General features: G+C 56.5%; 10 protein-coding genes across 10 annotated transcripts; 5 read left to right on the plus strand and 5 right to left on the minus strand.

The window, feature by feature from the left end:
* Positions 1-1,151: 1,151 nt before the first annotated feature.
* On the minus strand, positions 1,152-3,394 carry LTHEOB_5162 (Protein translocation complex component; the record flags this gene model as incomplete). The annotated part of the gene is made up of 4 exons (XM_035514277.1): positions 1,152-1,297; positions 1,352-2,942; positions 2,992-3,303; positions 3,365-3,394. 4 exons carry the CDS (start codon positions 3,392-3,394, stop codon positions 1,152-1,154), a joined length of 2,079 nt encoding a protein of 692 aa, XP_035374030.1.
* Positions 3,395-4,471: 1,077 nt separating this feature from the next.
* On the plus strand, positions 4,472-5,060 carry LTHEOB_5163 (40s ribosomal protein s18; the record flags this gene model as incomplete). The annotated part of the gene is made up of 3 exons (XM_035514278.1): positions 4,472-4,475; positions 4,537-4,702; positions 4,763-5,060. The coding sequence occupies 3 exons, from the start codon at positions 4,472-4,474 to the stop codon at positions 5,058-5,060; spliced, it is 468 nt and encodes a 155-aa protein (XP_035374031.1).
* Positions 5,061-5,781: 721 nt separating this feature from the next.
* Positions 5,782-6,423, plus strand: LTHEOB_5164 (uncharacterized protein; the record flags this gene model as incomplete). Its single annotated transcript, XM_035514279.1, has 1 exon — positions 5,782-6,423. One exon carries the CDS (start codon positions 5,782-5,784, stop codon positions 6,421-6,423), a length of 642 nt encoding a protein of 213 aa, XP_035374032.1.
* A 4,684-nt stretch (positions 6,424-11,107) lies between these two features.
* On the plus strand, positions 11,108-12,142 carry LTHEOB_5165 (Nucleolar GTP-binding protein 2; the record flags this gene model as incomplete). The annotated part of the gene is made up of 1 exon (XM_035514280.1): positions 11,108-12,142. One exon carries the CDS (start codon positions 11,108-11,110, stop codon positions 12,140-12,142), a length of 1,035 nt encoding a protein of 344 aa, XP_035374033.1.
* Positions 12,143-12,969: 827 nt separating this feature from the next.
* Positions 12,970-14,721, minus strand: LTHEOB_5166 (D-arabinono-1,4-lactone oxidase; the record flags this gene model as incomplete). The annotated part of the gene is made up of 1 exon (XM_035514281.1): positions 12,970-14,721. The coding sequence occupies one exon, from the start codon at positions 14,719-14,721 to the stop codon at positions 12,970-12,972; it is 1,752 nt and encodes a 583-aa protein (XP_035374034.1).
* A 986-nt stretch (positions 14,722-15,707) lies between these two features.
* On the plus strand, positions 15,708-15,941 carry LTHEOB_5167 (uncharacterized protein; the record flags this gene model as incomplete). The annotated part of the gene is made up of 1 exon (XM_035514282.1): positions 15,708-15,941. One exon carries the CDS (start codon positions 15,708-15,710, stop codon positions 15,939-15,941), a length of 234 nt encoding a protein of 77 aa, XP_035374035.1.
* A 1,160-nt stretch (positions 15,942-17,101) lies between these two features.
* Positions 17,102-17,470, minus strand: LTHEOB_5168 (uncharacterized protein; the record flags this gene model as incomplete). The annotated part of the gene is made up of 1 exon (XM_035514283.1): positions 17,102-17,470. One exon carries the CDS (start codon positions 17,468-17,470, stop codon positions 17,102-17,104), a length of 369 nt encoding a protein of 122 aa, XP_035374036.1.
* A 1,586-nt stretch (positions 17,471-19,056) lies between these two features.
* LTHEOB_5169 (Alpha-amlyase) lies at positions 19,057-19,675 on the minus strand (the record flags this gene model as incomplete). Its single annotated transcript, XM_035514284.1, has 3 exons — positions 19,057-19,195; positions 19,249-19,346; positions 19,412-19,675. The coding sequence occupies 3 exons, from the start codon at positions 19,673-19,675 to the stop codon at positions 19,057-19,059; spliced, it is 501 nt and encodes a 166-aa protein (XP_035374037.1).
* A 1,226-nt stretch (positions 19,676-20,901) lies between these two features.
* Positions 20,902-23,816, plus strand: LTHEOB_5170 (uncharacterized protein; the record flags this gene model as incomplete). Its single annotated transcript, XM_035514286.1, has 3 exons — positions 20,902-20,992; positions 21,081-22,553; positions 22,606-23,816. 3 exons carry the CDS (start codon positions 20,902-20,904, stop codon positions 23,814-23,816), a joined length of 2,775 nt encoding a protein of 924 aa, XP_035374038.1.
* Positions 23,817-25,275: 1,459 nt separating this feature from the next.
* LTHEOB_5171 (C6 zinc finger domain-containing protein) lies at positions 25,276-26,316 on the minus strand (the record flags this gene model as incomplete). The annotated part of the gene is made up of 2 exons (XM_035514287.1): positions 25,276-25,287; positions 25,342-26,316. The coding sequence occupies 2 exons, from the start codon at positions 26,314-26,316 to the stop codon at positions 25,276-25,278; spliced, it is 987 nt and encodes a 328-aa protein (XP_035374039.1).
* Positions 26,317-27,027: the final 711 nt, after the last annotated feature.

Genomic DNA, 27,027 nt, shown 5'->3' on the forward strand with positions numbered 1-27,027 from the left:
ACTAAGAAAAAATAAAACTGCGAATGCGAGAACGAAGGAGGTGATGACTGCCGTATACTGAAGCCGCAGCTTCGAAGGTGTGGTAAAAGGGAATAGGAAAAGAAAAGAAGCGCCACACCAACAAATCCTCCTCCTCCTCCTCGCCCGAGCTTACCCCGTGCGCACTTATGCAAACCGAAACCATGGTTTAATACTGCTGACAGTAGCTCAGCTCCCGGATACACATCCCCAATCGGGCAATCATTACAGCTAAAGGAGACAAGACACCAACCAACAACACCCCCCCGAACGAACCGAAAGCGATATCCCATCCTGCCTGCTTCCTTCAAACCAGAAACGAAAGCGAAACCCAGCATAACCACATGCGTCTTCGATGACTCGTCGAAAAGCGGCCCGAAAGGCCCAGAAGCCACACTACTACGTAACTTGCCATCGAGATGTGGCGTTCCTCTCGGGATTGCCGATTCTTCTTTCGATAGCCACAGCCACCAGCCCCCCAGCCACAAAACGTACTCGCCTCCACCCAGAAATCGGCTGACCTTTCGGCTACGATAGCCCTTCTGTATCTTGGGCGCCGTCATAAACCGCCGGGCGTGGTTCTGGACCCTTCCACCCCCCCACCACCACATCCATGGCAAGCTGAGAGATTAGGATTGCGACAAGAAGGGGGGCAGTTGAAAAGCATCCCATCCGGACATGACTGCATGATATGCATGTGAAAAAAAAAAAGCATCTGGACGAGAAGCTTCAACTCTCAGTTCTTTTGCAATATCAAACGAACCGACCTCGCGTGCACCCGAGTACACGCGACACATCACAAATGCGTATCACTCGGGTCCGGCTGCGGACAAAGCCAAACATGTGTTAGCCGAAGCATCTGAAATAAGGAACATGCCGTTGCTATCTTCTCTGCCAAGTCTGTACAAACGAGTTTTTGATATCAAGATTAAGGTCCGAACCTCCCACAAAGCGCGTCGAAAGAGGAGAAGAAAAGGGGGTGTGTGATCAGTTCCACACAGGGAAGAAGAACCCCCGGCGGCAGGGCAGCGGAGAATAACAAAAAGCAGCAGCAGCCTTTCTTTGCCTCGAAAAACGCCCAACCAATGCATACCAATCATACATCAAGAGGCCGCGACCCTTCTGTAATCCGCTTACTCCTCGTCCGTGTCGGTGTCCGTCTCGCTGGTATCCGACTCCTCCTCTCCTTCCGTGTCACTGCCGCTGGACACTTCCACCTGGCGCCTGGGCTTCTTCGTCTCGCCACCCTTCATGGCCGCCATCTGTCCTGCAATGGTATCTGTTTGCTTGTCAGCTTCTTGTTTATCAATTGTCATAGAGTGATTGCGCTTACCCTCATCCGGCTCACTAATCTCCTCTTCCTCCTCAATCTCGACGGCCTTCGAAGGGTGGTCGACGACCAGAGTGACATCCATCTTAGTGTCCATACCAACGTAGCTGTCGCACACAAGGTGCATGGTGAACTTGTACTGGCCGGGTTGAGGTGGAGCACCGAACTGCATCTTCAGAGTCTGGACGTTGTAGGTGGGGTTGCCTTGCTCGTCGAACAGCGGCTTATCGAACTTGGTGAAGGTGAACGGGGGAACGGCGATCTTGTTCTGCCTGCCGTCGGCCAGGAAAACGTGCCATCTCGGCGAGTGGTCCCTAGCGAAGTACGGAGCGTATGCGAGCGGGGGTTGGCCAGCCAGTTCAGCCTTCTTGGCCTCTTCAGCCTCAGCGCCCTTCTTGCGGCCGTGGAGAGCGTCCAAGTCGCCTTCCTTGGGATCGACGTCTTCCAGGTCCTTCTCGGAGACCGGAGGAACATTGGTGGAACCGGGAGGAATGATACGGGCCTTGACGACGAACTGAACCAGACTGCTGGGGATGATGACCTTTTCGCCCATAACCTTGAAGAAGGCCTTCTCCACGTGCAGATGCGGAAGCTGGCTGGCAACCTTTTCGGCGGTGGCGAATTCACTTTCAGACAGAAGACCAGCACCGACTGCACGCTTGCGCCTCTCGTCTACGGGCAAGCCCATGTATTCCTGAACGCTCAAGTGTGTCCTTGCGTTTTGACCCTCAACTGCGCGAACAACGGCGGGAGTGAAACCGGGGAGCTGGAGAAGCGGCGAAGACTTGGGAGGAATGGCTTGGAGGATATTTTGCGAGGTGTGGTAAGACGACAGGAGAGGCGGGCTGTTGCCGTAGGCGAGAGCAACAGCGAAGAAAGCGTCGTTGAGCTTGTGGGCGATAGGCGCAACCTCGAATTTCTCGGCATTGAGAGTCTGGTCCTCGAGCTCGACACGTCCAAGGTAAGCCCACAACAAGGCAAGTGCTTTCCTGCGCGCGCCTTCATCGAGTTCCTCCAGAGTCTGACGGTCTTTGACGCTGAGTCCTCCAGCGAGAGGTGATAGCTCACCCTCCTGGAAGAGCTTGGATTCAACCTTGGACAGACCGGCCTCAGCCTTGTGTCCCCTGAGTGCCTCCTCGAATTCAGTTCCGGTGCTGAGAGCGGAAAGAACGCCACCTTCGCTCAGATCCGGCTTGTACTCTTTGAAGATGTTGCCCGCGCTAGACACCAGGACCTTCTCCTTGGTGACGCGTTGAGTGCCATACCACCATTTGCCGACCAGGTAAGGGAGAACGACGCCCAGGACAATTCCGTAGCCAAGCAGAACATATCTGCCGTGGCCCTCGGTGACGATCCACTTGGGGAGAGCAATGCCAATGCTGAAGCTTTGCTTGCCGTCGGGGTGGCCATATTGCAGGTAGTTGTTGCGGACCTCTTCGTCGGTGAGAGCCTTGAAAGCCTTCGTGTACTCAACCCACTGGTCGTTGATGGATTCAATGGTCAGGTTCTTGGCAGGATCGGGTTGCACCTTGTCGGGGTGGTGGGTCAGGGAAAGTTTGCGGTAGTGAGACTTGATCTGCTTCTCGCTCGCGGACTGTGAAATGTTAGTGGAATTCTCTGCGGCGTGCCTTGCGCGTGCTTACCCTAGTGACACCCAGAACGTCATACGGATCCCAGATCTTGGGGACGGTCCTCGCGGTCACGACCATAAGGTAGACCATCCATGCCATGACAAGCCAACCGCCCAGGGCGAAGAGAAACTTGCCCAGCTTGCGCTCCTGCCGGCGCAGCTTCTTGCGCTGACCATCGATGAGGTCGCCATGTTCGGGGGTGAAATCAGACTGTATTCTCGGAGCGGTATTCTCGAGGTCCTTGCTGCGGGTGAGCAGCGAAATGGTTACCGGAATAGTAACCAGACCGGTGATGGTGGTGACGAAGTACGGGAAGAATTGTCCCTGCAGACGAGGTCAGCATGCTAAGTGCGGGTGGCTGGCGGGCGGCGTCGTTTGCGCGGACCTGTTCGTCATAGTTGTAGTCGGTGGACATAATGAACGGCGGTGTCCCGGAGGGACGGTGAGGCGAAAGCGACGGTGCTCAGACGGACAGCGATTTTGCGAGGACGGCGAGAGTACTCGAGTGGCTGCACGGAGAAGTTCAGGCGATGTTGGCCCGGCGATGTGGCATGTTCTGGGCGTCGTATTGGAGGGGACCGGGAAAGTAGTCGCGCTCGCTTTCAACTGAACAGGTGTCTTGCGCTCGAGCTCCGGCAATGACAGCCCTAACGCCAAGCCCCCCACGTGATGACGCGCTGAACACTCTCCGCGTCGTATCCATCAAAATATACTTTCATTCGGCTACTGGGCGTGCTCTTAGCAATTTCAAGGGCTACATGGCAGCTGTATTCTCATCAATCAGCCGCACTTGCTACAAGAACGTTATTTGTCTTCATGAAAAACCTAATACGTAGAATTTAGAACTTTGTGCTGTCGCTCGCGACGCTCGGAAGCACGGCCTCGCAGCCGCAGATCGCTCCACTCCCAAAGTCAAAGGCTATCTGGCGTTTGCATTGTTTGGTTAAGAAATTGTCAAGCATAACTGTACATCACTTGTGCTAGCTAGAATATCTGACTGTGAGAGCGCATCGTGGAACAGCAGGAGAAAGTCGAATGGCACATCAGTGCGAGCATTGCCCCAAGCAAATCACAGAAGAACAAAATATTCCGTGTGGCCGACCCATTCAGTGCGTTGTGTCCAATGTGGAACACGTTATTTCTACTCGTGTGCACTGCTTGAACAAGTTGACTGCAGTCCTTGGCGCCAAGCTCTTAAATGCAGCCGATTCGAAGTTGCTTTGCGAGTAGGACGCAAGAAAATCCAGACTGTAAGAGCGAAGCATCTGTAAAATCAAACTTGCAGTCATTTTTCGTGCGCGTGTGTGAGGTCGAGAGAAGCGCAAAGTGTCGCGGACTGGGCGGCGAGCTGGCCCGAAACGGGAAAGCGCTTGGGCGAACCTCGGAAAAACTAAGCGGCCGCCCACACTTCTCCAAAAAGCCTCTCTTACTCGCCTCCGCTCAGCGACAACCACGACGACGACCGACAGCCGACGACGACAAGTTGCCCACCATGTGTATGTGCCCGATGCGCCCTCACGTACACCCGCGATGCCTTTCCGCTAACATGGATCGCAGCGCTCGTCTCGGGAGAGAAGAGCAACTTCCAGTACATTCTGCGTCTCCTCAACACCAACGTTGATGGAAAGCAGAAGGTCATGTACGCCCTGACCAAGATCAAGGGTGTTGGCCGCCGCTACTCCAACCTGGTCTGCAAGAAGGCCGATGTCGACCTCACCAAGCGGTAAAGCGCCACTTCGAATACAATGGTTAAAAAAGACGGGAAGCTGATACGCGCAAACAGTGCTGGTGAGCTCACTTCGGAAGAGCTCGAGCGCATCGTCACCATCATCCAGAACCCCACCCAGTACAAGATCCCCACCTGGTTCCTCAACAGGCAACGCGACATTGTCGACGGCAAGGATTACCAGATCCTGGCCAACGGTGTCGACTCCAAGCTCCGTGAGGATCTCGAGCGCCTGAAGAAGATCCGCGCCCACCGTGGTCTCCGTCACTACTGGGGCCTCCGCGTCCGCGGCCAGCACACCAAGACCACTGGTCGCCGTGGCCGCACCGTCGGTGTGTCCAAGAAGAAGGGCTAAAGCTTTGTTGTTTGGGAGTGGGATTATCGGCGTGGGCATTGGGTTCTGGTGGGAGTCTGCAATTGCTTTACGCATGGTGGCAATGGCGAGGTTGCCTTGTTACGGACAATGAGAGGCTGTCAGCCGGCTATCACGGCCGGAGATGCAATCCAACATACCTGCAGACATCCCTCAAAAAATACTACCATTTTTGCAAGTCACAATTTGTGCGGGGCGCCGTCTGACAATCTGTGTCCACTTCTGGCATTCCGAGCAGGTGCAGGGCTGTTGAAACGTTCAAATAGGATGCAGGCTTGGCTCCAGCGGTTGCAGAAACGGTCCACGTCACCCCCCGGTCCGGCGTCAATATACACTGCAGCGCTCCCCAGAAACCCACCAACGCAGCCAGTCCGGGCGATTTCTATTTCTGCGCGGCCAGGTCTTCCCCGATCCCCCATCCCGAGTGATTGGCTTCCCGCCACCTTCAACAATGCACGCCTGCACCCGCTGGCCTCGCAGTGCATTGCATCCTCCGCTACACTATGGCCTGAGACGCAGCGTGCGTTTACGATAAGTAAGTGCTGGAGCCCCACGAGTCGGCAGCCTTGCAAGCAGGCCACCTGCGTGCCCTTTCGTGTACTACTGACCGGTGAACCTCTTTCTGACAATCAATGTAATCCATCGCATTTCCCTTTAACTTTTCCCACGCCTAAAATATCCCAAAGCCCCCCTTCTCTCCACCATGTCTTCCCGGGGGCTCGTCCTCTCCAAATCTCGGTCTCAGATCCTGAGACCGCTCTCGCCAGTCCTCGATGCCGTGACGCGGCTGCTCCGGCCGTCGTCGGCGCAGTCGACCACCTACTCCAAGTCCGGCGCCACGGCCGCCTGGATCTCCAACGACTTCACCATTCCCCCCTCAGGCGGCGGGCCCAACGGCGATGCCGTAGTGGTGCCCGCCATGCCGGCAGCGCCCCAACCGCCGCGCACGCCGGACGACGACAACCTCGTGCCGATCGGCTGCTCGTCGTCGCCGTCGACGTGCGGCTCGACGACCTCATCTAACCTGACCAACAACCCCTCCATGAATTGGTCGACGCCCTCGCAGCGTACTGACGCGGGCATCATCAAGCGGCGCCGCATGCGCCGCTACCACAATCACAGCGGCTACCCGGCCGTCGTGTACGCGCCCGACCCGCCGCAGCAGAGCGAGCCGCGCACGGTGCTCGAGAAGATTGTGCTCGAGCTGTTCGACGTGCAGCATCTGGACTGGATGATGATTGCCGAGCCGCTGCAGCGGCTGTACGGGCTCGACGTCGACAGCGCGGCCGTGCTCGGCATCTTGCAGGAGAATGGGCGCGTGCAGAAGACCATGTGGTGGGATTAAAGAACCCCATCTCCACTCGAACAATCAACTTCCAGAAGAAACAAGAAGAAGTCCCTTTTTCCCACGGGACTATAATGATGCATCACGAGATCGAAGAAAGAGAGGACACACACACACACACGAACTTGGCTACGAGACGGCGAAGAAAGAGGGGCATTGGGTTTTAACCGGATTCGCGTCTGTTTCCGCCCAAACACTTTACGAACACTTTCGATACGGGAGACGCCTGGATTTGAGGGCGCGACGAAAGCTCTGGATTAGGTTTTGTCTTGCTCGCGTTTTTCCCCTGAGTATTTCGTTTCTTCTTCATACCACGCAAATGCGGGTTTCATTTCTTACTCTCTCTCTCTCTTTGGGGCGGCTTGACGTTGAGAACAGGGGACAACTAACGACCACACCAACACTACTCATGACGGATCATGATGTTGATGATGACGACGAACCCTTGTTTTAGGCGCTTTGTGTCATTTTTTGCCTTCCGTTGCTCGCGCGCGTTCTCGTTTCGCTTTGCTTTGCGCTACGCGCTGATACTACCTTCTACGACTGCTCGCTTTTTTGGAAACCACACCACTCTCCTCCTACTCCTCATCCTCCCGCATCTCCGTCCCGTTCCCGAGCCGGTGGCTGACTAGCCTGCATCTTGCCCCTGCCCCTACCTGCCCCCACTCCGAGAAGGGAGAGACGATGATTCCTCCACTTGTAGACTAATTGGACGGGGGCTGGTGGGGACATGAGGCTGGATTGGAGAACCGGGGCTGGTGCCGGGGAGTGGGACTGGGGGGCTTTGGCTGGCAACGACTGGTACCATATTCTTACCGCGCCTGCGCTGTTCACAGCTGCAGCCTGCAATGCACTTACACATCCTCCTCTCAGGGTGTGCAAATACCAACCCCTCCCAGCGATCACTTTTTTGTTTTTTTGGTTCCTGTCTTCCCTGCGTCTCTCGGGTGATATGGATACCAATCAACGTGAATTGACGCCATATCGATATGAAACAGCGAAATCGGAGGGCGGGAGATAGTGGAAAGTTAGAGGGGAAGAGGCAATATCACGTTTCGCTCAGCTGTCGCACGCATGGGGTATCTGGGGATCGTCTAACGAATCCCGATCGCGCAGCTACTGTTTCGTGTCTACAAAAAAACACGAGAGAGAGAGCCGCCTGGAACCACAGTGGCGGACGGGTATGTATGCTGCAGGCCGGATGTGTGCGTTGCGCGTGCGGTTAGATGGTACGCATGGGGTTGGCGGACCTGAATGCTGCGTCGCATGTACATGAAGCAGCTGCCGTCCGCCCGCCCGCTTCTGCATTGCGTGCCATGTTCGTCTGTCGTGGCATGTAGGCAGGCGCCCTGTCGGAGTGAGTGGTGGATGAGGAGGAGCTGCAATCGACGTGTGGTGGGGATTTTCCTGAAGGATGATGGGACCCGGCAGCTCGGGTCGAGCCTGGATGCGAGGAAACTCACGAGCAGCCCATTGGAAAGTGGATAGGCAAACCGAGGAGATGGTACGATGATCAGTCATTCTTCCGAGTCACGGAGAGGAGTGACACGAATTCGCGCGCGCTCTTTCTCTTTCTCGCGCGAGAGATGGCGAGAGAGACACAACACGGTGGCACGGCGGTGTTTGCGTGGACTCAGGAAACACCACAAGCAATCTAAAGGCCATGCATGTTGCCGCAAGTGCGCGGGCTGGGTGGCTTGAAACGGGCTTGCTGGAACGGGACGGATCGCCGTTCCAGATAGAAACGAGAAGGCAAAAATTTCCCTCGGTTCTGCTTATTTTTTTGTGTTGAGTGGAGCGTTGGTCGAAAGTGTGCATGTTGCAACGAACCCCGTGTCGTCATGCTAGTGGTTGGGCTGGAGCCGCCAACAAGCTACCGGCAGCGCAGGTGCAGCCGGCGCCATGCAGGACCAGCAACAACACAAAAAACCCCTCCTCTGCCCGGCCCTGCGCCCGGCCGCCCCGCTGGATCACGTCCGAAGACGTCGACTGGACGAGACACGTCCAAACGGAACGGGAGGAAGCACGGCGGGAAAGCGGGGACCGAGGGACGGTCCGGCATTGGGTGGCCGCCGGTGGTTGGAGCAGCAGCGTCACTGCCCGATTCGGAAGTGCGGCCCATCTCGGGCTGATGCAGATGCGCTTCGGGGTTGAGCTGCGGCCTATCTTGGGCAACATGATGCGGTGAGCATGCGATATGTCTCCGTTGCGCGCTGCCGCTGTGCTCTCGCTCCAGCGCGCTGCCTGCTGCGCCGACGGACTGGGATGAGCTGCGACTGTGCTGGCCGGCAACAACTTTCGCCCGCGTCGCTTAGATCCCGCAGCGCAGGGAATGTGCACGGCTGGGGAATCTCGCATATGCATACATAACTCTTGTGCAGCAGATATGCACTCTCTGTACAGATGTCCCGAATAGTGGGCTCTTGCCTGAAGCGGCGCCCGTTGCTACCTAAACAACCAGCTACCTGCCGTTCTTGAAACCCCTCTTTCCTTCCTCGACCATTGTCAACATCCAACATCAACACTGGCCATGTACCATCGTTTGGAGAAGCCACTGAACGCCCTTCATTTGGCTTCCTCCCGGGATTTGTCCACTCAACCAACACTTGTCTTCCACTCAGGGGTTGCAGCGTGACAGTGAGGGCTGGTAATGGACATGGACGCACAGCATGCTCGGAATAAACCATCCAGGTGGGAGTTTCAACTACATCGACCTTATTGCAACACCAAGCGAACCGACATGGGATGACCTCCACGACTCCCCGTCCGTCTGTAATTGAAGGGGCACCGGCCGTTACCCCTTTTCTCTCCCCAACCTATCCTGGCCATCCGGGCCTTCTGGATAATCTCGAGTATCGGACCTCATCTGGCTTTTGCTTCTATACTGTGGACTTTCGAGCTTGAAGAGCATGTTATCAAAGAGTTATGGGCAGAAAGAGATGGCTCAAACTGTGGGATCTTGACGAATCCACGCCCAAGGTCACTGACTACAGGACAAGATGAGCTTCGCCGTTGGTTCCAGGCCATCACATTCGCTCCTTGCCAACACCACGTCTCTTGGGAACTTTCTTTCTGATCCCTTTCAATGGGACCGATCAACAGAGATTGAGCGTCATGGGGATGATGGTCTCTCTCTCTCTCTCTCTCTCTCTCTCTCTCTCTCTCTCTCTCGCCAACTACTGGAATCTCGGGGGGGCCTAACATGATGAGATCGTCGAAAGACTATCTGTGCAGGACACATCCGGGAGGAATAAACCCATGTGCATGAAGTGTGGACGACCTTCGGAGAGGTCTCACTACAGCATATGACGCTGTCAAGCAGCTATCGTCACAAAGTTCAGTCTGGCATGCAGGAATATTGGTGAATGGATCATGATCCGAAAGTATCCGTTTCTCTATCACCCTAGCGCTCGGAATTCGAAACCATCCGCCGCAGAAATAGGCGTTGACGCTGCTTGTTCATATTCAGCCCGGACGAAGACAAGAACGGAACGAATCAAGAGCGTGCTCGGAAGTAAGAGACACAGACATACACCCGTTGGACTCTTAAAATGATAAGAAGATGAAAGATCCAGGGAGTGGGTAGTACATGTGAGTTCCACGTCCGATATCTGGAGCGATATTACTTATCACTTTCCCATTAGAAGGGACAGCTCTGACATATCATATAGTCAGGAGGAGCACACACCTCTGAACATGACCTATCGTATCACTGTTACACGTCCAGATTCCCTTGTTACTATTTTCGCGCTCAAGCTCCGTTACAAGAGAAGACTTCAACTTACCCAGATCGCTTCCGACCCTCTTCATATTTGGCGAGTCTATTCGGACGCCATCCGCGGGCATCTCGCTTATAAGCGATTTGATACTTTTTCTATGCATTTCTATGCATGTTGTAAGGTCCTTTGGCCTGAAACATGCGTTGTTAAGCTTGATTGGTTTGAAGGGATTTGGAAATACTTGCAAGCACAGGAAATGGGCTTACGAGCACAATTGCTAAGACCCCGCATCGTCGTGCCATGCTGCACACGTTGGAGGCGACAGTGTCACAAGCTACAGGACAGCACGAACACTGTTGCCACAACCACCAAACATTGACACGGAGGAGGCATTATTTTGGCACACATGCCGGTTATCCTTTGCAAGCAAAGCCGAATCCGACTCAGCGCCCTCTCAACCACTCTACACTTGGGTCGCCGCCGTTACCACCACTATCGCCATCACCACAATCCACTACTTCAAACATACCTTACACTTCGATCGCCACACACTGCATCCAGCCAACACGACACTCGGAGGCCTACGTTGAATCTATACTACACTATACGGATAGGTCAAGTGGTGCCCTACAGGTCGTACACCATGAAGAAGGTTTTGTCATCCTCGATGGTCCCACAAGATACTCGAGGACTCCTCTGACTCCGCTTAGTCAAGAAAACGCTCACGAGCAGAGCCCGCTGAAGACAGCTCATCCGACCAGCCCTTAGCAAAGAGCACAAGAAGCGGGCGCCTCACAAGCACAACCGCCCAACGCCGGCTCCAACGTCGATGCGCCGCCGCGCGCCGGCGCGGCACCCAGCTATCATCATCAAACGCCAGCGGCGGCGGCCCGCACGGCTCCTCCTCCTCCACCTCCTCTCGCAAACCCACCACCGGCGGCCCGCCCGAAGTCGAAGGCTACTACATGACCGACGCATGCATTTCCATCCGGGCGAAGAGCAGCAGCAGCAGCTCGCGCCGCAGCACGTGGAACGACGACGTAGACGACGGCGGCATCATCACCATCCTCCCCAAAGCGGCCGAGTGCGAGACGCTGCTCCTGTGGCAGAACGGCGCGCTGACCTGGGAACCGCTGTCGTACAACCTCGACAACGTACACATCGCGCAGTACGTCCGCACGCTGGACCCCGGCCAGCGGCCCGAGGATTACCGTTTCCCCCGCGGCTTTCGCACGTCGCGGGAGAGGGCGAGGCGGGCGGTGCTGGCGGCGAGGAAGAGGGCGGAGGGGTTGCATCCGGGGTTTTTTGAGGGGGGTGGTGGTGATGGTGATGATGATGAGCTTGTGGAGAAGGAGAAGGAGAAGGAGAAGGAGAAGGAGAAGGAGAAGGAGAAGGAGAAGAAAAATGAGCGATTAGCTGAGGAGGAGGAAGTCTATGAAGAAGAGGGAGATGCGGGAGTAGTAGTAGTAGTAAATGGCGAGCACGGCGGCGGCGACGACGACGACGACGACGACATGACGACCATCGCCGTCCCGACCGCCGTGGCACCGGTCCTGCAGGCCATCCTACGCAACTTCACCCTCACCCCTCGTCCCGGGCCGCCCAGTGGCGGCGGCGTGAGCCGTTCTGCTGCTGCTGCTGCTGCTCCGTCTCCTCCTCACCCTACTCCCTCCTGCAACGCTTCTTCTCCTCTCCCGCCGAACGGAGCGCCGCCGCCGCCGCTCATGACACCGGACTCCGACGCGATACTCGCAGACTGCGCGGCCGAGATCGTTATCGTGGACTCGGATTCGACTACGTTCGTGGGGTTTTCTGATGACGAAGATGACGACGACGACCAGAGCGATAATCCGGATGGGGATGACGACACGCCGGGCCCAGATACGGCGTCGGAATCAGGAACGGAACCAGAGTACTTCTCGCCTCAGTATTTTGGAGGTCTCGAGGCGACTACGCCGCCGGGATCACCTTCGAGAGGGTATGGGTGCACTGGGTGGTGATTGCTACGGGTGCCGTTGGAGCATGAATGAAGGAGAAATCTGGCATGGCGGTTGGTGGTTGGTTGCTGGGATTAATGCTTTGATAGTATGTGTGCAGCACAAAGCTATTGTGTCTTTATTTTGCTGCGGAGGTTCGAGGAGATAGGGGATTGACATGGAAGTTGGCTAAACACTGAGGATTCAGATACGGGTCTGAGTCCTATGGTGTATGGATGAATTTCCATTGTTTTCAAGGCTATGGAGCGCTATGCATGCCTAAGCATTTACTGAAGACTTGCCCTTTTTTTTTTTGAAAAAAAAATAAAACTGGGCTCTTTCTATCAGCAATTCAAGTCCTTGCAGATGTAGGTTTAACCATTGTTCCTGCACGAGTAAATGAAACAAATGTGAGATTTAGAAATTCACAACACGTCCGGACATTGAATTCAACTAACCACGTATGGTGCAATATTTGTGGCCAGACGAATTGAAGTAAATTCTTGGGCACTGGACTGCTTGTTTTCTTCACATTGCCCGAGACTAACAGTAACAGAAACAAAGTATACCGGCCGGTATCTTCTCCAGCACAGTGATCACGACTTCTCTGAAAATTGGGTCATGGTTCATGTCTTACATCTTAAAATACATAACTTGCTACTAGCTCAACAAATAGGCTGTCTCTGATCGTCCATATCGAACAAACTGAGCAAAACCAGGGGAATACATGCGGATAAGCCAACTCGGAAAAAATACATCCCATCATCCAGTGATACATTGGGCCTCTTCTTTCCTCTTTTTCTTTTTTCTTCTTCTTGTACACATAAGATTCTTCCTTCTCCTTCCCTCCCTCACATCTTATCAAACACCCTCGTCCCCGTAAACCCCCTCACCGCACTCCCATGAAACTGCAAGTTGACAGGCTCATCATTCCCATCCTCAATCGCCGCCTCCAACAACTGACTCGCCTCCGCCTCCGCCGCATGCAGCACGTCGAAGCTCTCATGGCTCTCAGCCGAGGAGCTGCCGCGGGGGCTGCGCCAGACGGCCTGCTCGCCGATCCAGTCTTTGCCGCCGCTGCGGCGGTCGCGGCGGGCGACCTCGCGTTCCTCGAGGGCCATGCGGGGCAGCTCGCTGACGTGGGGCAGCAGCACGCGGCGGTGCCAAGCGCCGACGAACATGCCGTCGGGGTCGACGCGCTGGCGGACAGCCAGAAAGGCGTCGAGGTCCGCGCCGTAGAGTTGGGATAGGAGCCCGTGGTCGACGCCGCGGAAGTTCTTGGCCCAGTGCGGGCGCGCGCCCAGGTCGCGCATCAGCCACTCGAAGGCTTCGTAGTAGCGCGCGTGGCACGGCGGGTCGGCGTGGAAGGGGCGGTAGAGGGTGGCGTTGAGGTAGAGCGTCGGGCCGTCGGCGCAGCTGGGGTCGAGGAAGGGGCGCGGTTGGTTGGTTTGGATGGATGTGTCGGCGACGCGGACCTCGATGGGGCAGTGCACCCAGACGCCGCGCGAGGAGAAGGGGATGCGCGCCGTCTCTTCGTCGCCGTGGATCCAGGCCGAGAGGCGCGTGATGGCCTCGGGGCCTTTGTGCAGCGGCAGCGCCCACTCGTTGACGAATTGCGAGTAGAGGCAGTTCATGAGCAGGCCCGTGTGCATCGGCTCGACGGCTGAGGTCGTCGTGTCGTCGCTGAAGCCGTACTGCATGCCGAAGACGAACCACTCGATGGCGGGCAGTATGGGCGGGATGTAGTTGGCAATCCACAGCAGGATGTGGTAGGTGTGGAAGCCCACTGATCCGCCATACCAGCTCGTCTCGGCGGCGCGGAGCGGCTTGTCAGTCTTCTCCGCTGACCAGATGATGGCGCGCTTCATGTACGGACACCACCAGACGCGCGTGAATTCCTTCTTTGTCCACAGATCCCTGTCCCACTTGGCCAGCACGTAGCTGAGCGGCTTCAGCGTTTGCTCCCATTCAATCTTGGCGTGCGGGATCATCTGGTACTCGACCTCGACGATGATTCCCAGCGCGCCGAGCGAGACCAGTGCGGCGCGGAAAAGGTCGACGTTCTGCTCAGCAGAGCACAAGACCACAGAGCCGTTCGCCAGGACCAGACGGAGACTACGCACCGAACCGGACAGCAGGCCGTGCTGGAGGCTGCTACCGTGGGTGCCGGTGGCCATGGCGCCAACAATGGATTGCTGGTTGATGCTGCCCAGGTTCGGCATAGTGAGGCCATGCTCCAGCGCGGCCTCATTCAGCTGGTACAGGCGGATACCGGCCTGGGCCTGCACAATTCCCGTCTCGCGATCGACGCGCACGACCTTGTTGTACTTGTCCAGGTTCATCATCCAGGCCGAGGTGCAGGTCAGGTCGCTGGGCGAGTGGCCGCAGCCGACGAGGGTAATGCGGCGGCGGCATCGACGGGCGAGCACGACGGCTTTCTGGATCTCGGCGAGCGACTGCGGGCGGATGTAGAGCTCGGGGTAGGAGTGGAAGGTGCGGGCCCAGGTGTGGTGGATGTGGGTTTTTGATGCGCGGAAGGGCACGGCCGGGTCGAGCTTGGTCAGCTCGTCCTGGACGCGCGCGGGCAGCTCGTCGGCGGCCATGGTCGGCGGAAGAGGCGGTGGCTCGTGCTAGTGGTTCTGGTTCCTGCTGGCTACCGTCTCATGGTGGGCCCGAGAGCAGTGGTGAAGCGGAGGTGCTGGACATGGCGTGCGCGTGAACGGAAAAGCCGTCGCGTCGGCGATTTCTCCTCCGCGGTGTGGGTGGGGTGTGAAAGACGACATCGAGCGCTAGAGGCCGCGGGAGTTCCAGCCCGGCTCCCGGCTCACCGCCCGTCACCAGCTCGTCATACCCCAGACTAAACACCCGTCGTCCCTTGCTCCAACAAAAATTCCCAGCCCTGCATGTCTTTCATCATCGCACTGCGTTATCGTGGCCACCTGCCTTCCTCGCCGCCTGTTGCGAACCGCTTCCCTGGAAGACGTGATGGCTTGTGATTATGAGATGCACCTCAACGTCAACTGACAAATTCCAATGGCAAAATGCGTGCCTTGTCGCTGAAGATCACAGTCGTGTGTCAGCTCGGCGGTCAAGGCAGGCTGATAGCGCATGTGAGCACATTGGAGAAAGGCTCAATAGCAGGTGGGGACGCGCATCGCGACAGCCACCACCTGCTGAAAGCAGCCAAACAACCCTGAAACGATGAGCCATTATGCTACCTAGCCTCGCAAATGAGCAAATAGTCCTCCCCTCGCCTACACGCGCTAGGGAACTGCACGGGAGCGCCCGCCAATCATCATCATTGCCGCCCCTCTAGCGGAGATCCTGTCTCTCGGAAAACGCTCGGAGGACATCGAGGCGAAAAAAAGGTGCAGCAGGATGGGGACAACAACACATAAATTGCCCTTCGCCCAAGCTCCTTTTTAGTGCTCCATGATCTCCTTCAATCGCCGCTAGCTGGTCGATCGGCATTATTTTCTCAAAAAACCCGCAAACTTGCTGGCAAGACTTAAGTCACTTCGTTGCTCTCCAACAGCCCAACATCAACCAACACAACACTTCTCCACAAAACCCACCACACAACTCCAAAATGGGTCTCAAGTCCTTCTTCCGTACCATCACCACCGGGTGGGAAGACTGGCGTGTCCTGCTGGCTGCCCGCGACGACGATGACGACGACTACAACTTTGCCTCCGGCGCCCGCAGGGGTATGGAGTACAACTTCCCCTCCGGCCCCCGTCGCGGCACCGAACGTTACGAATCCGAAGAGGAGGGCTACGACAGCCGCTCTGAAACCTTGAGGACCCCTAGCTCCTCTTCTTAGATCTTTATCGACTTCCACCCGGCAAGAACATCACTACAAATCGGCACGGGACACACAAAGCGTTGGGCACAGATGGCGTTAGGATCAGATTGTATTGTTGGAATTATACGCGGAATACCCTGGGGGGTCTGGAAAATAGCATAAGCAAGGAGTTTCTATCATGTAATATGTGTGGCGAATGTAAAAACTTTGACTCTTCTACATGAACATGACGTGAAGAGAGGTTCCAACCCATTAGTCACTTGTGATTCATCCAGCTATCATGGCCGAGCCCATCTGACGATAACAAGTGGCAATCTTGAGTCACTCGAAAAAACAAATTCCAACGTTCGACGTGGTTCCATGGAGAAAAAGAATGAATCAAATCGTTCCTAACGCTAGCTAGTTTGGGGTATCTTGACGAGGAAGAGAGAATATTGCCCGTAAATGCCCCTGAGTACTCCTTTCCATGCTGTTGTCCCTCCAACCAAGAGTTATAAAAAGTCACACCACTTTCGTCTCATCACGACGTTTCCTTTTTGAAACTCGCTCCACATGTGTCCAAGCTTCATCCCCTTCCGAATCAAGCGAAAAGATCCAGCGACGCTCAAGCATACCCAAATCAAGAAAAATATGGAGATGCGTGCATCAAGCTGATACCTCAGAAATTCTTCCACATTCCACCTCTTTCTTGCACACGTTGCAGAGAGTATCCGGAGTCCTAAGGCTCGAGCGCTATCGAACCGATCCAGCAAAGCTCGCCGTTCACTCTGCTAGGACAGAGGAGGCGGCGGCCCGCCTTCACTGCTACAAGTCCTGGCTCGAGTGTTGTTCCCACGCCTCCGGTTGAGTTGGTCGAAGAGAAAATCTTCGTATTTTGATGAGAAAAGATTGAGTGGTGTCGTCGTTGAATATTCGTACACGAGAAGAGAAGTAAAAATCCTCAGGTGTTGAAGACCTGTTATATTGCGCCTTGTAGACTCCGTATAAATGATGATGATATGTCGGAAACGTTTCATGTGCAGATTCCCGAAACGCCGTGATCGTTACCCGTGATCATGCAGTGTAGCCGAGCCAAGAAAAAGGCTGGGCGGAAAAGCGGGCGGATTGAAGCAGGCATCACGGCAGCGGATGCAAGATGGAGTCACACGCGTGGAGATGTGGAGTGACCGGGATGCCGCTCAAGGATCGATGTAGTCGATGTCGTCGAAGAGGTCCATGACCACCTTGAGCATGGGACCACAAAGATCGGCGCCGTCCGCCGCCTCGCCGCCGAACATGCGGAGACGCTGATTCTCCACACTCTGCTGCTGCTGCTGTTGCTGGAGCTCCTGCCTGACGTGCCAAGCCGAATACTGCTGATGCCAGTGCGCCGCTGAAGGGTTCGAAAAAGTCGTGTAACGCTGGAACTGAGGAAACGAAGGCTGACCCAAAAAGGAAGATTCGGAAGAAAAGGAGAAGGAACTGTCGACCGAGGAGTCGCGCGCGTGGTTGTTGCGGCGGTTGCGCGGGCGACTCCTCGTGCGCTTTCGGTTGTGTCTTTGGCCCATGTTGAGTTGTAGAGGTTGAGGGGGGATGTTGGAGTTGAGATAGAGGATTGCTCCTGGTGAAAGAAGGGTTGGAGCAGGCATTGCGGCGATCTTTAAAGGGTTATATACAGCGGGGTCCGGGGTCAAAGAGTGGGCTTGACTCCGATTGCGGAACACGCGATACAGTCACCACGCGCACGACAGTCGTTGACTCACACAGCGGGTGATCGTCGTCATTCTGCCGTGGCTGACCAATTGTGGCGCCCTAAGTGGCGCAGCAGAGCCCTACGAGCACCCAACGCGTCGCATTCGCATTGACGCCTCGCTTTCCCCGCTGCCTGCTGCGTGTCGCCCTATCCGAGCGTCCGCCAACACGACAAAAATGTGCATTTTCGACGTGGGCGGTGGATCGAAACCGACGTGTTCTTGGGCTGCGAGGCGATGACTGGTGCGGAGCCAAACGGAAGGCTCGATCGGGCTTCCGTCGCCACCCGACGAAACGCCTGACCGCGGCCTGAGGCCCCTTCTCAACAAACTCATCATCACCTCAGGCCCAGTCATCGTCATTCATTCTTTCAATGACTGCGAGACCGCCCGCTCCGCAACACCGCCCGCCCCGATCGAGACCGGTTTCTCTCCCCTTACAAATCGCTTGAGGCGCATTCAGCAGGGCACGGCGCCAAGCGAGAAATGGGCGCGCCTCGATGCGCGCCCTGTACGCATGGCATTCGACCGGACGGACCAACAATGTCGGCGAGCACGCAGAACTCCTGTGAACGGCCACCGGGCTATTGGTCCGCCTTGCTTCCAGCCCCCGAACGTGGGGTTCACGAATGTCACTCCACGCTCATGGTACGTATCATTCCCAGCATCAGGTCTCAGATCCGCCGTATTCTGCTCGTCAGCTGCGATCGAACGCGCTCCTAGTGGCCGGTCGTGATGGAACTTTGTCCATCACACGCTCTGTAGCGATCACGCGGCGACGGCTCTTCTGTGTTCCCCTGGATTCTTGCCGAAAGGAAGGGACACAATGCCATCACAGCACCCCTTTCCAAGGCTGGAGCAAAAATTACCGAATTGAGCCCGTGGGCCATGTGACCGCGGCGGGGGCGTAGGCAAACAATCGGCAGAGCAAAAACAAGAAGAGTAGACGTTGCAGTCCTACGGCTACGTGACAACAGTCAGTGCTCGCCCGCGATCTGTCGTCCGGATGGAAGGAAATGTGACGGATCACGGTTGCCTGCTCGGATGCCCGCTGTAAACTCGCTGGCCGATCTCACGAGACAACGGACCAGCAGTCTAGTCACTTGCGGAAAAGGCTGAAGAAAATGCATGACACTACCGAGAGTGCAGGATTATTGCAGGTACTCATTAGGTTGCGATCAAACTGTACTAACTACGACTGCCGTGTCTCATCAAAGTCATAAAAATCTCAAAGTGGCTGTTGCCTCGCCAAAGAACAAGGAAAGCCACATGGGTGGCGCAAAAGCTCATGCAAGGCACCAGAGTCATCGACGGATCACCAAGCTCCGTGTAGCAACCGTCTTGGCTTCCCGCCACCCCTGTCAGCCCTGACAAGGCCGCAGGATTGTGCTACACCCTCCATCCTAGATAATCATGGCGTAGTAGGCGAGGTTGATAACATGGTTCTCCTTCAGGCTGCAGCGTCGCGCTCCCGAGGCTGTCGTCTCGCACTCGAAGTCGGCGCCGGCGGCGGTGCCGTTGGCGAAGGAGCGTGCGCCGAAGCTACAGATGCAAGGTCAGCACTTAATAAGGATACGATAAGCAAAGATACGCACCTTCCGAACCTAAAGTCGTGTGCGGCCTCCATACCCCAGTCGGTGACGCTGTCGAACTTCGAGAATTTCCACTGGAACATGTCGTCGTCGCACTTGACCTGCAAGGTTCCGCGTTAAAAAATCCGTTGATGGTGCACAAGCTCGCTCTGGCCCGGCGTCTTACATAGTTTTGGGGCCAACCATCTGTGCCAGCCTCCCACGAGGTGCTGCACACGGTCCTGTTGTTGGCGCTCTGGGCGTCATCCCAGAGCGTGAAGGTCAATTGGACCTGCTCCTCGCTGCCGCTGGGCAGGCTGACGTTCAGGCTCTGGATTCTGTAGCAATCGCCGGGCTCGGTGCACGCAACGTCGGCAGTTTTTTGCGGGGACAGTGGGATGGCATGAGCCATGAGAGTAAAGAAGCTCACGAGGATGGCAGACAAGAACATTGTGATGTATGGTGAGGATAATTGACTTTGTCACTAGGTTGAGATTGAATCAATTGAGTGCTGTGAAGATGAGGCGTTCGAGACGAGAACGTGGACGTCAATTTATATGCGCATTCGGGGGGGCAAGAACCACCACCGCACACGACGGGAATGAACCACGCGGGTGAACACGATGCTCTGTTGCACCTGTCTCTCCTACACAAGCAGAATTCGTGGTCGGCCGCGCCGAGAGAGCGAGAGAAAATTATAGATCTAGGTGGAGCAGATGCTACCTGGTTGTATCACAGAGCCGCCTGAAAAGGGCAAGCGGTTGCTGCGGTCGGAATGCGGTTCTCGGTCGGAACGATCGATCCCCCGCCTCTCAAGAGCGTACCTGGACCGGTCAACGAGACGATGAAGCTCTGGCTCGGAAGCTGGCCCTGGGCCCTCCGGTGCGCCGTTTGCGGCACAGCAATCCGGCAGGCGGCTGGGCGAACGAGGTTTCGAGGAATCTGCGCAGAGACAAATCGGGCAGGGCTGGTAGGACCAGCGCACCTGGACCGGTGAGTCGTGGCCCTTTGCAGACGTCGAACAGAAACTTCTGCTCTTGTGTATTACGGATTTGGGGCGTTGCGGCCGGATGGGGCGAGCGGCGGCACTTGCGTGCTGACGGCGTGGATTTTAGGTTGCTGGCCAGTGTTTGCTCGGCGCGCTAAAAATAGACGTGGGCGTGGTCGCGCAGCGCCGGGCACGGTTGTCGCGGGGCAGAGGGCGCTCTCGCGGTGCAGTGCCTGGCCGTCGACGGCTGCGACTCCAGCGCGTCGGCGAAGGCGTGCGGCTCACTCAGGGTCTCTGGGCGCAACTGGAGCATCTGCCCCGGCGCGGCACTGGCACTGCCACCACCAGATGGATGCTCCAGTGGGGCCTGCGGCTCTTCCGCGCCGGCCTGGAGCCCTCAGCGGCTGCCCGAGAGCCCTACACGTGCGGCTGACGGCGGGAGACGCTCGAGGATAGCTTGTCGAGCTACCCACATCCCGCTCCGCAGCAGCCTGTGCCTTGCCGGCGAGCTTCCTGTACGCCAGCAGTCGCCAGTCTAACCTCGCACACTCCCTCGAGCAGAGCTTCGCACCGCGCGAGCCTCCTCAAAGCGCTCCCACGCGCCGGCCTATCTTTAGACTCTCTGCTGATCCTCTCCAGCCCCACACGCGCTCGCAATCCAGGCCGCGCGCAGCGTCGTGTGGCTCGCCATGCCCTCGAAACCCTCCTTCTGGTCCAAGTCGAACAAGTCGCAAGCTTCTGTGGGCAGTGCCACCGACTACGCGTCGTCGGCCTCTTCAGGTACGTGGTAGTCCAGTCGCTGCCCGCGCTGCCAAGCCCCGCGCGCGACAACAAGGCACCTGGACTCAGCGCTGACGGCCCGTTGCAGAACACCGCTTCAGACAGCCAGACGACGCGCAGCTGCGCACCTATCCCTCGCCGCTCCCGCCATCGCTCCAGAGCTCCAACCTGTCGCTCGATCCCCCGCCCGCAGGTGCCGTCGTCGGCGCTGACGCCCCCGCCACGCCCGTCAACCGCGCCAGCGCGCAGCCCTATGCCTATACCCCGCAGCCCGACCGCAGCGTGAACACCGTCCCCGAGAAGAAGTCGCTGCGCAGCAGACTCGGCCTGGGCCATTCCTCCAAGGAAAGCACCGATTTGCAATCCAAGGACAAGGGTCTCGGCAGACGAGTATCTGTCAGGAAGAAGGACGTCCCCGGCCAGCGTCCGCAGAGCGTCGCCGAAGACCACCGCTACTGGCAGCAGGCCAAGCAGCTGGCACCATCGCACGAGGTTGACGAGCACAACGCGCACCTTGACCCGTTCCTGGTCCAGCCTGAGCCACGCTCACCTGTTCCGCCTGCCAAGGATCCCTACTACGAGCCCAAACCACCGCCGACCATTGGCCAGAACCCCGACCCGAACGAGTACCGTCGTGCGTCGCTCGCTCGTGTCAACACCCAGCAGAGCTTCCAGCAGAGTCTGCGCGGCCGCAATTCGGGCGAGTATCAACACGGCCCCCACCCGCACGGCAACGGTGGCTTGAACGCCCATAATCCGCCCCCACCACACTATCAGCAGTCGTACCCCCAACAGCCGCAGGTACAGGCCAACCAGAATCAGCATTACCAGGCCCTGAATCCGCATTCCGCCGACGGCGTTCACCCCCCGAGCCAGCAGCACCCGCACGAATTCGACTCTGAGCAAGCAGCACAGGAGTACATTAAAAAGCAGGCCGATTTTCAGGCATACCAGCGCCTCCAAGAGCAAGAGCAGCAGAAGCATCAACAGCAGCAGCAGCAAGGCCGACCTGGTTCTAGGCAGCAGCAGGAGCAAGACCTTCAGTTTATCCCACCGGAGACACCTCAACAACAGAAGTTTACTCCAATTGTTCGTGTCCCAGTTCAGCCGCAGCCGCAACCGCAGCCCCAGCGACTTTCCCACGAACAACCAACGCCTCATCCACCGCAGGCACCTCCATCTCCTTCTCCGAGCCATCAGAGCCAGAACCTTGCCCCGCACTCCGCACAGGACTTTGTCGTTACTCCGGTGAAGGAGATTCATTCGCAGCCATCGACCGAGCAGATGCCTCCAGCTTCGAACAAACGCTCATCCGAAGTTCCTAAGGGAGGCATGGGGGGTCCTCCTTCGAGGGAGAACTCCAACCTCGCGCAGCAAGCTAACCGTCAGACCTTTAGCGCAGACGTTGTTCCTTCTGGAGCGCAGGACCAGCGTTTTAGAGGCGGTAAGAATGGCAGCAACGACAATGAGAGTGGCCGTGGCACCCCGCCGCCGAAGCGTGCCGTTAGTGACATGAGCGACGAAGATGTGGCGCAATTGATGAAGGAGCATGACGTCTTGCGTGAGTTTCACCCTTGCACGTTCTCTACTGGAGGTTCTGAACATTTCTACAGGCGAGAAGTACCAAAAGGTCAAGCGGTACTTCTTTGAGCAGCAGTCTCAGGTTCATTCGCTGCAGAATACCCTGGCTCACCAGCGTCTTTCACAATCGCGTACATCTCTCGATGATACCGAGTACCATGCTCGATTTGAGCGTCTTCACGGTCTTGTCAAGCAAGCAGCTTTTGCAATTAGGAAGATCTGGAAAGAAATTCCACCCTGGTTGCAGACGGCTGTCAACCATGATGCCGTAAAGGTCGGCACGCGGGAGATGACAGCCGTCGGACGTGCCGTCCTTAGCAAATGGCTGATCGACGAGGTTTTCAATAAATTTTTCCACCCAGATTTGGACCAGCACCTCTCCAAACAGCTCAAGAGCTGCCACAACAACATCCGCAAGAACGCCCCCATAGCAACCAATCCGGAAGAAGAGGAAGCTCTCACCTCCAAGCTGGTGAACTGGCGCCTCGCAACCATCGAGGGCTTTGCAGAGCAGCTCCGCGGGCCGCAGGCGACGGCCAACCGCGAACTCCTGATCAAATCCCTCAACGAGTCGCTGACGGCCACGATGGAGATGTACGTCGTGGATCCGAACCACGAGGACTTTTTGGAGCTGAAGGCGAACGTGTCGCCCATCATCGAGCTCACCATCAACATCATCTCGCACCTGCCGCTCGAGAGCCGCGAGATCGTCGTCGAGCACTACCCGCCGGGCCACGGCATCATGGGCGAGCAGATGACGGTCGAGAGCGGCATCCCCCCGCTTGCGCAGCCCTGCGCCGACGGCGTCCTGCAGCATCGCGACAGCGAGTCGGCCGAGCGCGCTAGCCTGGCCAGCGCCACCAGCGACCTCAAGGACGTCGCGTCCGTGGGGCCCGCCGGCGGCGAAGACGACTCGCAGCAGAGCTCGCCGCAGGGCCAGCAGCAGGGCGGCCCCCAGCAGCAGCAGCAGCCGGACGGCAAGCGCTCGGGCAGCCGCAGCATGTTCTCTAGCATCATGGGCGGCGGCGGCAAGAAGCTGCAGCAGAGCGAGGCCCGCCAGCGCGAGCGCGAGCAGCAGCTCGGCGCCACGCGCACCGGCGACAACGGCGGCAGCCAGGTCAGCCTGCAGTCGGCGCCGCCCAAGGAAGAGCTGCCGCCCAGAGTGCGCATCGCGACGGGTCTGAGCGTGCGGATCTACGGCAAGGGCGTGCTGTGGAAGGCGACGGTTTTCCCGACTGCTTAAGTTGGGGATGTGGTTGGTTGAGTTGGTCATTTGGCCACTTCTTGCTTTTCTTTTTCTTGGTGTAGGTGGTGGGTTGGTGCGGATTTTAGGCCTCTCATCTCTTCCTACGTGGCTGTTCGTTCTGGAGTAGGGGAAGTGAAGAACGGAAAAGAGGTTGAGGGAGGAGGAAAAAGCGGAAAAAGAAAAAGATTGGTCGGGGCGAGCTTGGATAACGTTCATGACTTTTTCTTCTTCATATTCACCTTTTTTCGTTTGGTGTGTTTTTTTTCTCTTCTCTGCTCTTTTTCTTTTCTAATCTTTGCTTTTTTTTTCTTTTCTCTTTTCTTCTTGATGCGGGAATCTTTTGGTTTATAATTAGCCAAGTCAAAGGTCCTAATCTGGAGGTGGGGAAGAAGGAAAAAAAAGAAGAGAGGATCTCCTTTCCTTCGGTGTAGGTGGTGTGAGATTGCGGGTCGGTCGGTCGGTCGGGAAGAATATACACATATACACGTATACGCATTGGCATTGATCCTCTTGTGTTACGGTGGTTTTTCTTTCTGGGCGGTTACTGCTGCTGCTGGTTTGGTGTGTGGTTCAAATGTTTCTGTTTTTGTCTAGCTTTTGTTGTTGCTTGGTATTTAGAGTCTCTGTATACCGATACCCTCGTTTTTTGTCTCTCTTCCCTCACTTTTCCCCCCTCCACTGTACATTCTGGATAAAATATTCGGGTTCTTCTATTCGAAAAGCTCAACCTTGGATGCGAAAGGAACCTGATTCGAACGAGTGAGAGAAGGGGCCAGTGGGAGGGACTAAAATGCGAGGCGGGTGGCTGGCGCTACGGAGGGGTATCGCGGCCGAAGGTTACTCAGCGTGAATGTGGGTTTTCGCTCGTGTTATTAATGGTTGAAGCTGTTGTCCGGATGTATTGACAGTAGTGCATTTGTGTCCGAGCGATGGCTTCTACTGCTGACATATTTTGTTCCTCACAAAGAATGTTATTGGAGCATAACCATTAGCTGCAGTACTCCTCTACACAGCGGGTCTCACGAAAATTGACTTTATCTTCCCGATTTGTCTTACCACGGGCGTTACACCACATGTAGGTAGGCGGAACCACCGTCCGGATGTATTTATGCATTGAAAACTTCACACTTGCACCGGGACATGAGTTGAGCTACTCGAGCAATTAAAATTTCCTCTGAGATGATCATGAACTACTAACATGTTCCTTGTTAACGTGCCATATCCGTTAAATGAACCTTGGACTATCCGCTTGCAACTGCTAGAAGCAACTTTTTCCCCATACCTGTACCGGCAATAACATCTTGCAAAAGCATATTCCCGCATTGCTGACATGCCCTTGATAAGTTGCAACAGTCTCTCTCCGTGTCCATCAGCAATATTTCTTCAGTGTCGACATTTCGCTTTTCGTTGATTCACTTTGATGATTCGCTTTCATCATGTCTGCGTTCCCGAGAATCTATCTGCTGAACTGCAATTGGAGTCAGCGAAAGCAACAAAGAGAATTCATCAGCCGTCCACCTACCAGATCTGAGATCGCCTGGCTGGAGAACATGTGGCGGTAGCGTGTTTCCAGAAGAGTTCGGCCGTCGAGGTCGGCTATTCCATCTTCTTCCGAAAGAACTGAGAGCACCGCAGGCATCGTAAGGAGTGGAAGGTCCACACGAGAAATCAGGTCCCCCATGTGGTAGCAGCAGTCAAGTTCGAGGCCAAAGACGCTGGCCACTCGGGCTCCAAGGTCTCTGTAGCGGAAGAAGACCCAGCCTTTCGTAGTAAGGTGCGAGTTGACTGCAACGCACTCCGCACATGCTCGGATCTCGTAGTCGAGCGAGCGGGCGTAGTGACGCGCGGCCTCAGGCGGAATCTGTCCATTCAGCTGCGCAACTGCCCAGCGGCGAACCCTCTCCCTGTGGGCCGCGCACGTCGCTGTGAGGCAGTGATTGCCATCTTCCTTGCACGAGGTGCAGCCGAAAGTGCCAAACTCGCACGCGTCGTTCTCCTTCTGCTCGCGGACGGTCTTCGGGTGGCAGGTAACCGAGTTCGGTCCGTAGACGGCGCGCTTCAAGATGCAGCAGGTGCAGGTGAGACTAGGATCGGTATCGTCGTTGGTGGCGGGTGAAGTGAGGTTGCTCCACGCGGCCCGCTGTGGGCCTGGGACAGTCGCCGTGTGCGTCTCGTGTCTTCGACGTAGGGAGTAGGCTTGCCGGCATTTGGTGCAGCTAATGACGGCCATGTAGAGGGTGCGGATGGCGGACTCGACCCATTTGGCCTTCTTGTCGGTGTCGCGGCGGATGCCGTCAAGTAAGAGAGCATGAAACTTGTGGTCATCGCAACGAGGCCACTCGCAGATGCCGCCGCCCTCGGCGCAGCGTGCACATTCCAAACCGGGCTCTGGTCCGGAGACGCAGGGCACATCGTTCAGTAAGCACGTCAAGCAACGGCGGTGATGTCCGCATGGACAACCCGGTTGGTTCGGCGGTAAGTTCGCTTCGGGCTGCATGGTGGTGCGTATGACAGGAGAAGAGTGGCTTGCAGGTTGGTGGAAACGAAGGATGAGGGTGAAGAAGAGTTTGAGGAAGAGGAAGACGTCCGAATGAGTATTTGTCCGCGAAAGCTGCGCGGGAGCCTAGTACGAGTGCCAAAGTAGGAAGCAACGCAGCGTAGTTCTTCCCTTTTTCGGCAGGCGCGATGGACTAAGTCACCCGCCGCCCTCATCAGTGGCCGCCATTCCTCGGCTCTGTGAGCCATTCAGTCATGGAATCGAGATGCTGCATGAGGTAGGAACGATCGGAGCCATCTGAACCGGCCTTTCGCCATGGACGCAACCACCGACTGCCGCGATGGTTCAGGCGTCGCGAATTGCAGTCAGGTTTGTCCACATGATGATGCATGGCGGCATGGGCAGTGCGGGAACGCGCTTGTAGCAGGCATCTCAGTCAACCTCAAAAATAATTTCTCGCGGGATAGATTACGGGTGGCGTCTAAAGACACTTGCAGGCCGCTGAGCGTGGATGCAGTCTGAGTGGACTCGCAGAATTCAGAAAGACAGAGGTGGTCTAAGTAGACTCGCACGGAATCCACAGACAGCTACAAAAGAAAATTAGCCTCTCCCAATCCGTTGCATCTGATGGATAATTGGATCCAATGTCCGGATGTATCATGCGATTTCCAAATCTACATCTACGTTCGGACAAAGCCCAGGTCCCAAGAA

Source organism: Lasiodiplodia theobromae (genome assembly GCF_012971845.1).
Source record: "Lasiodiplodia theobromae strain AM2As chromosome Unknown scaffold_14, whole genome shotgun sequence".
NCBI lineage: Eukaryota > Fungi > Ascomycota > Dothideomycetes > Botryosphaeriales > Botryosphaeriaceae > Lasiodiplodia > Lasiodiplodia theobromae.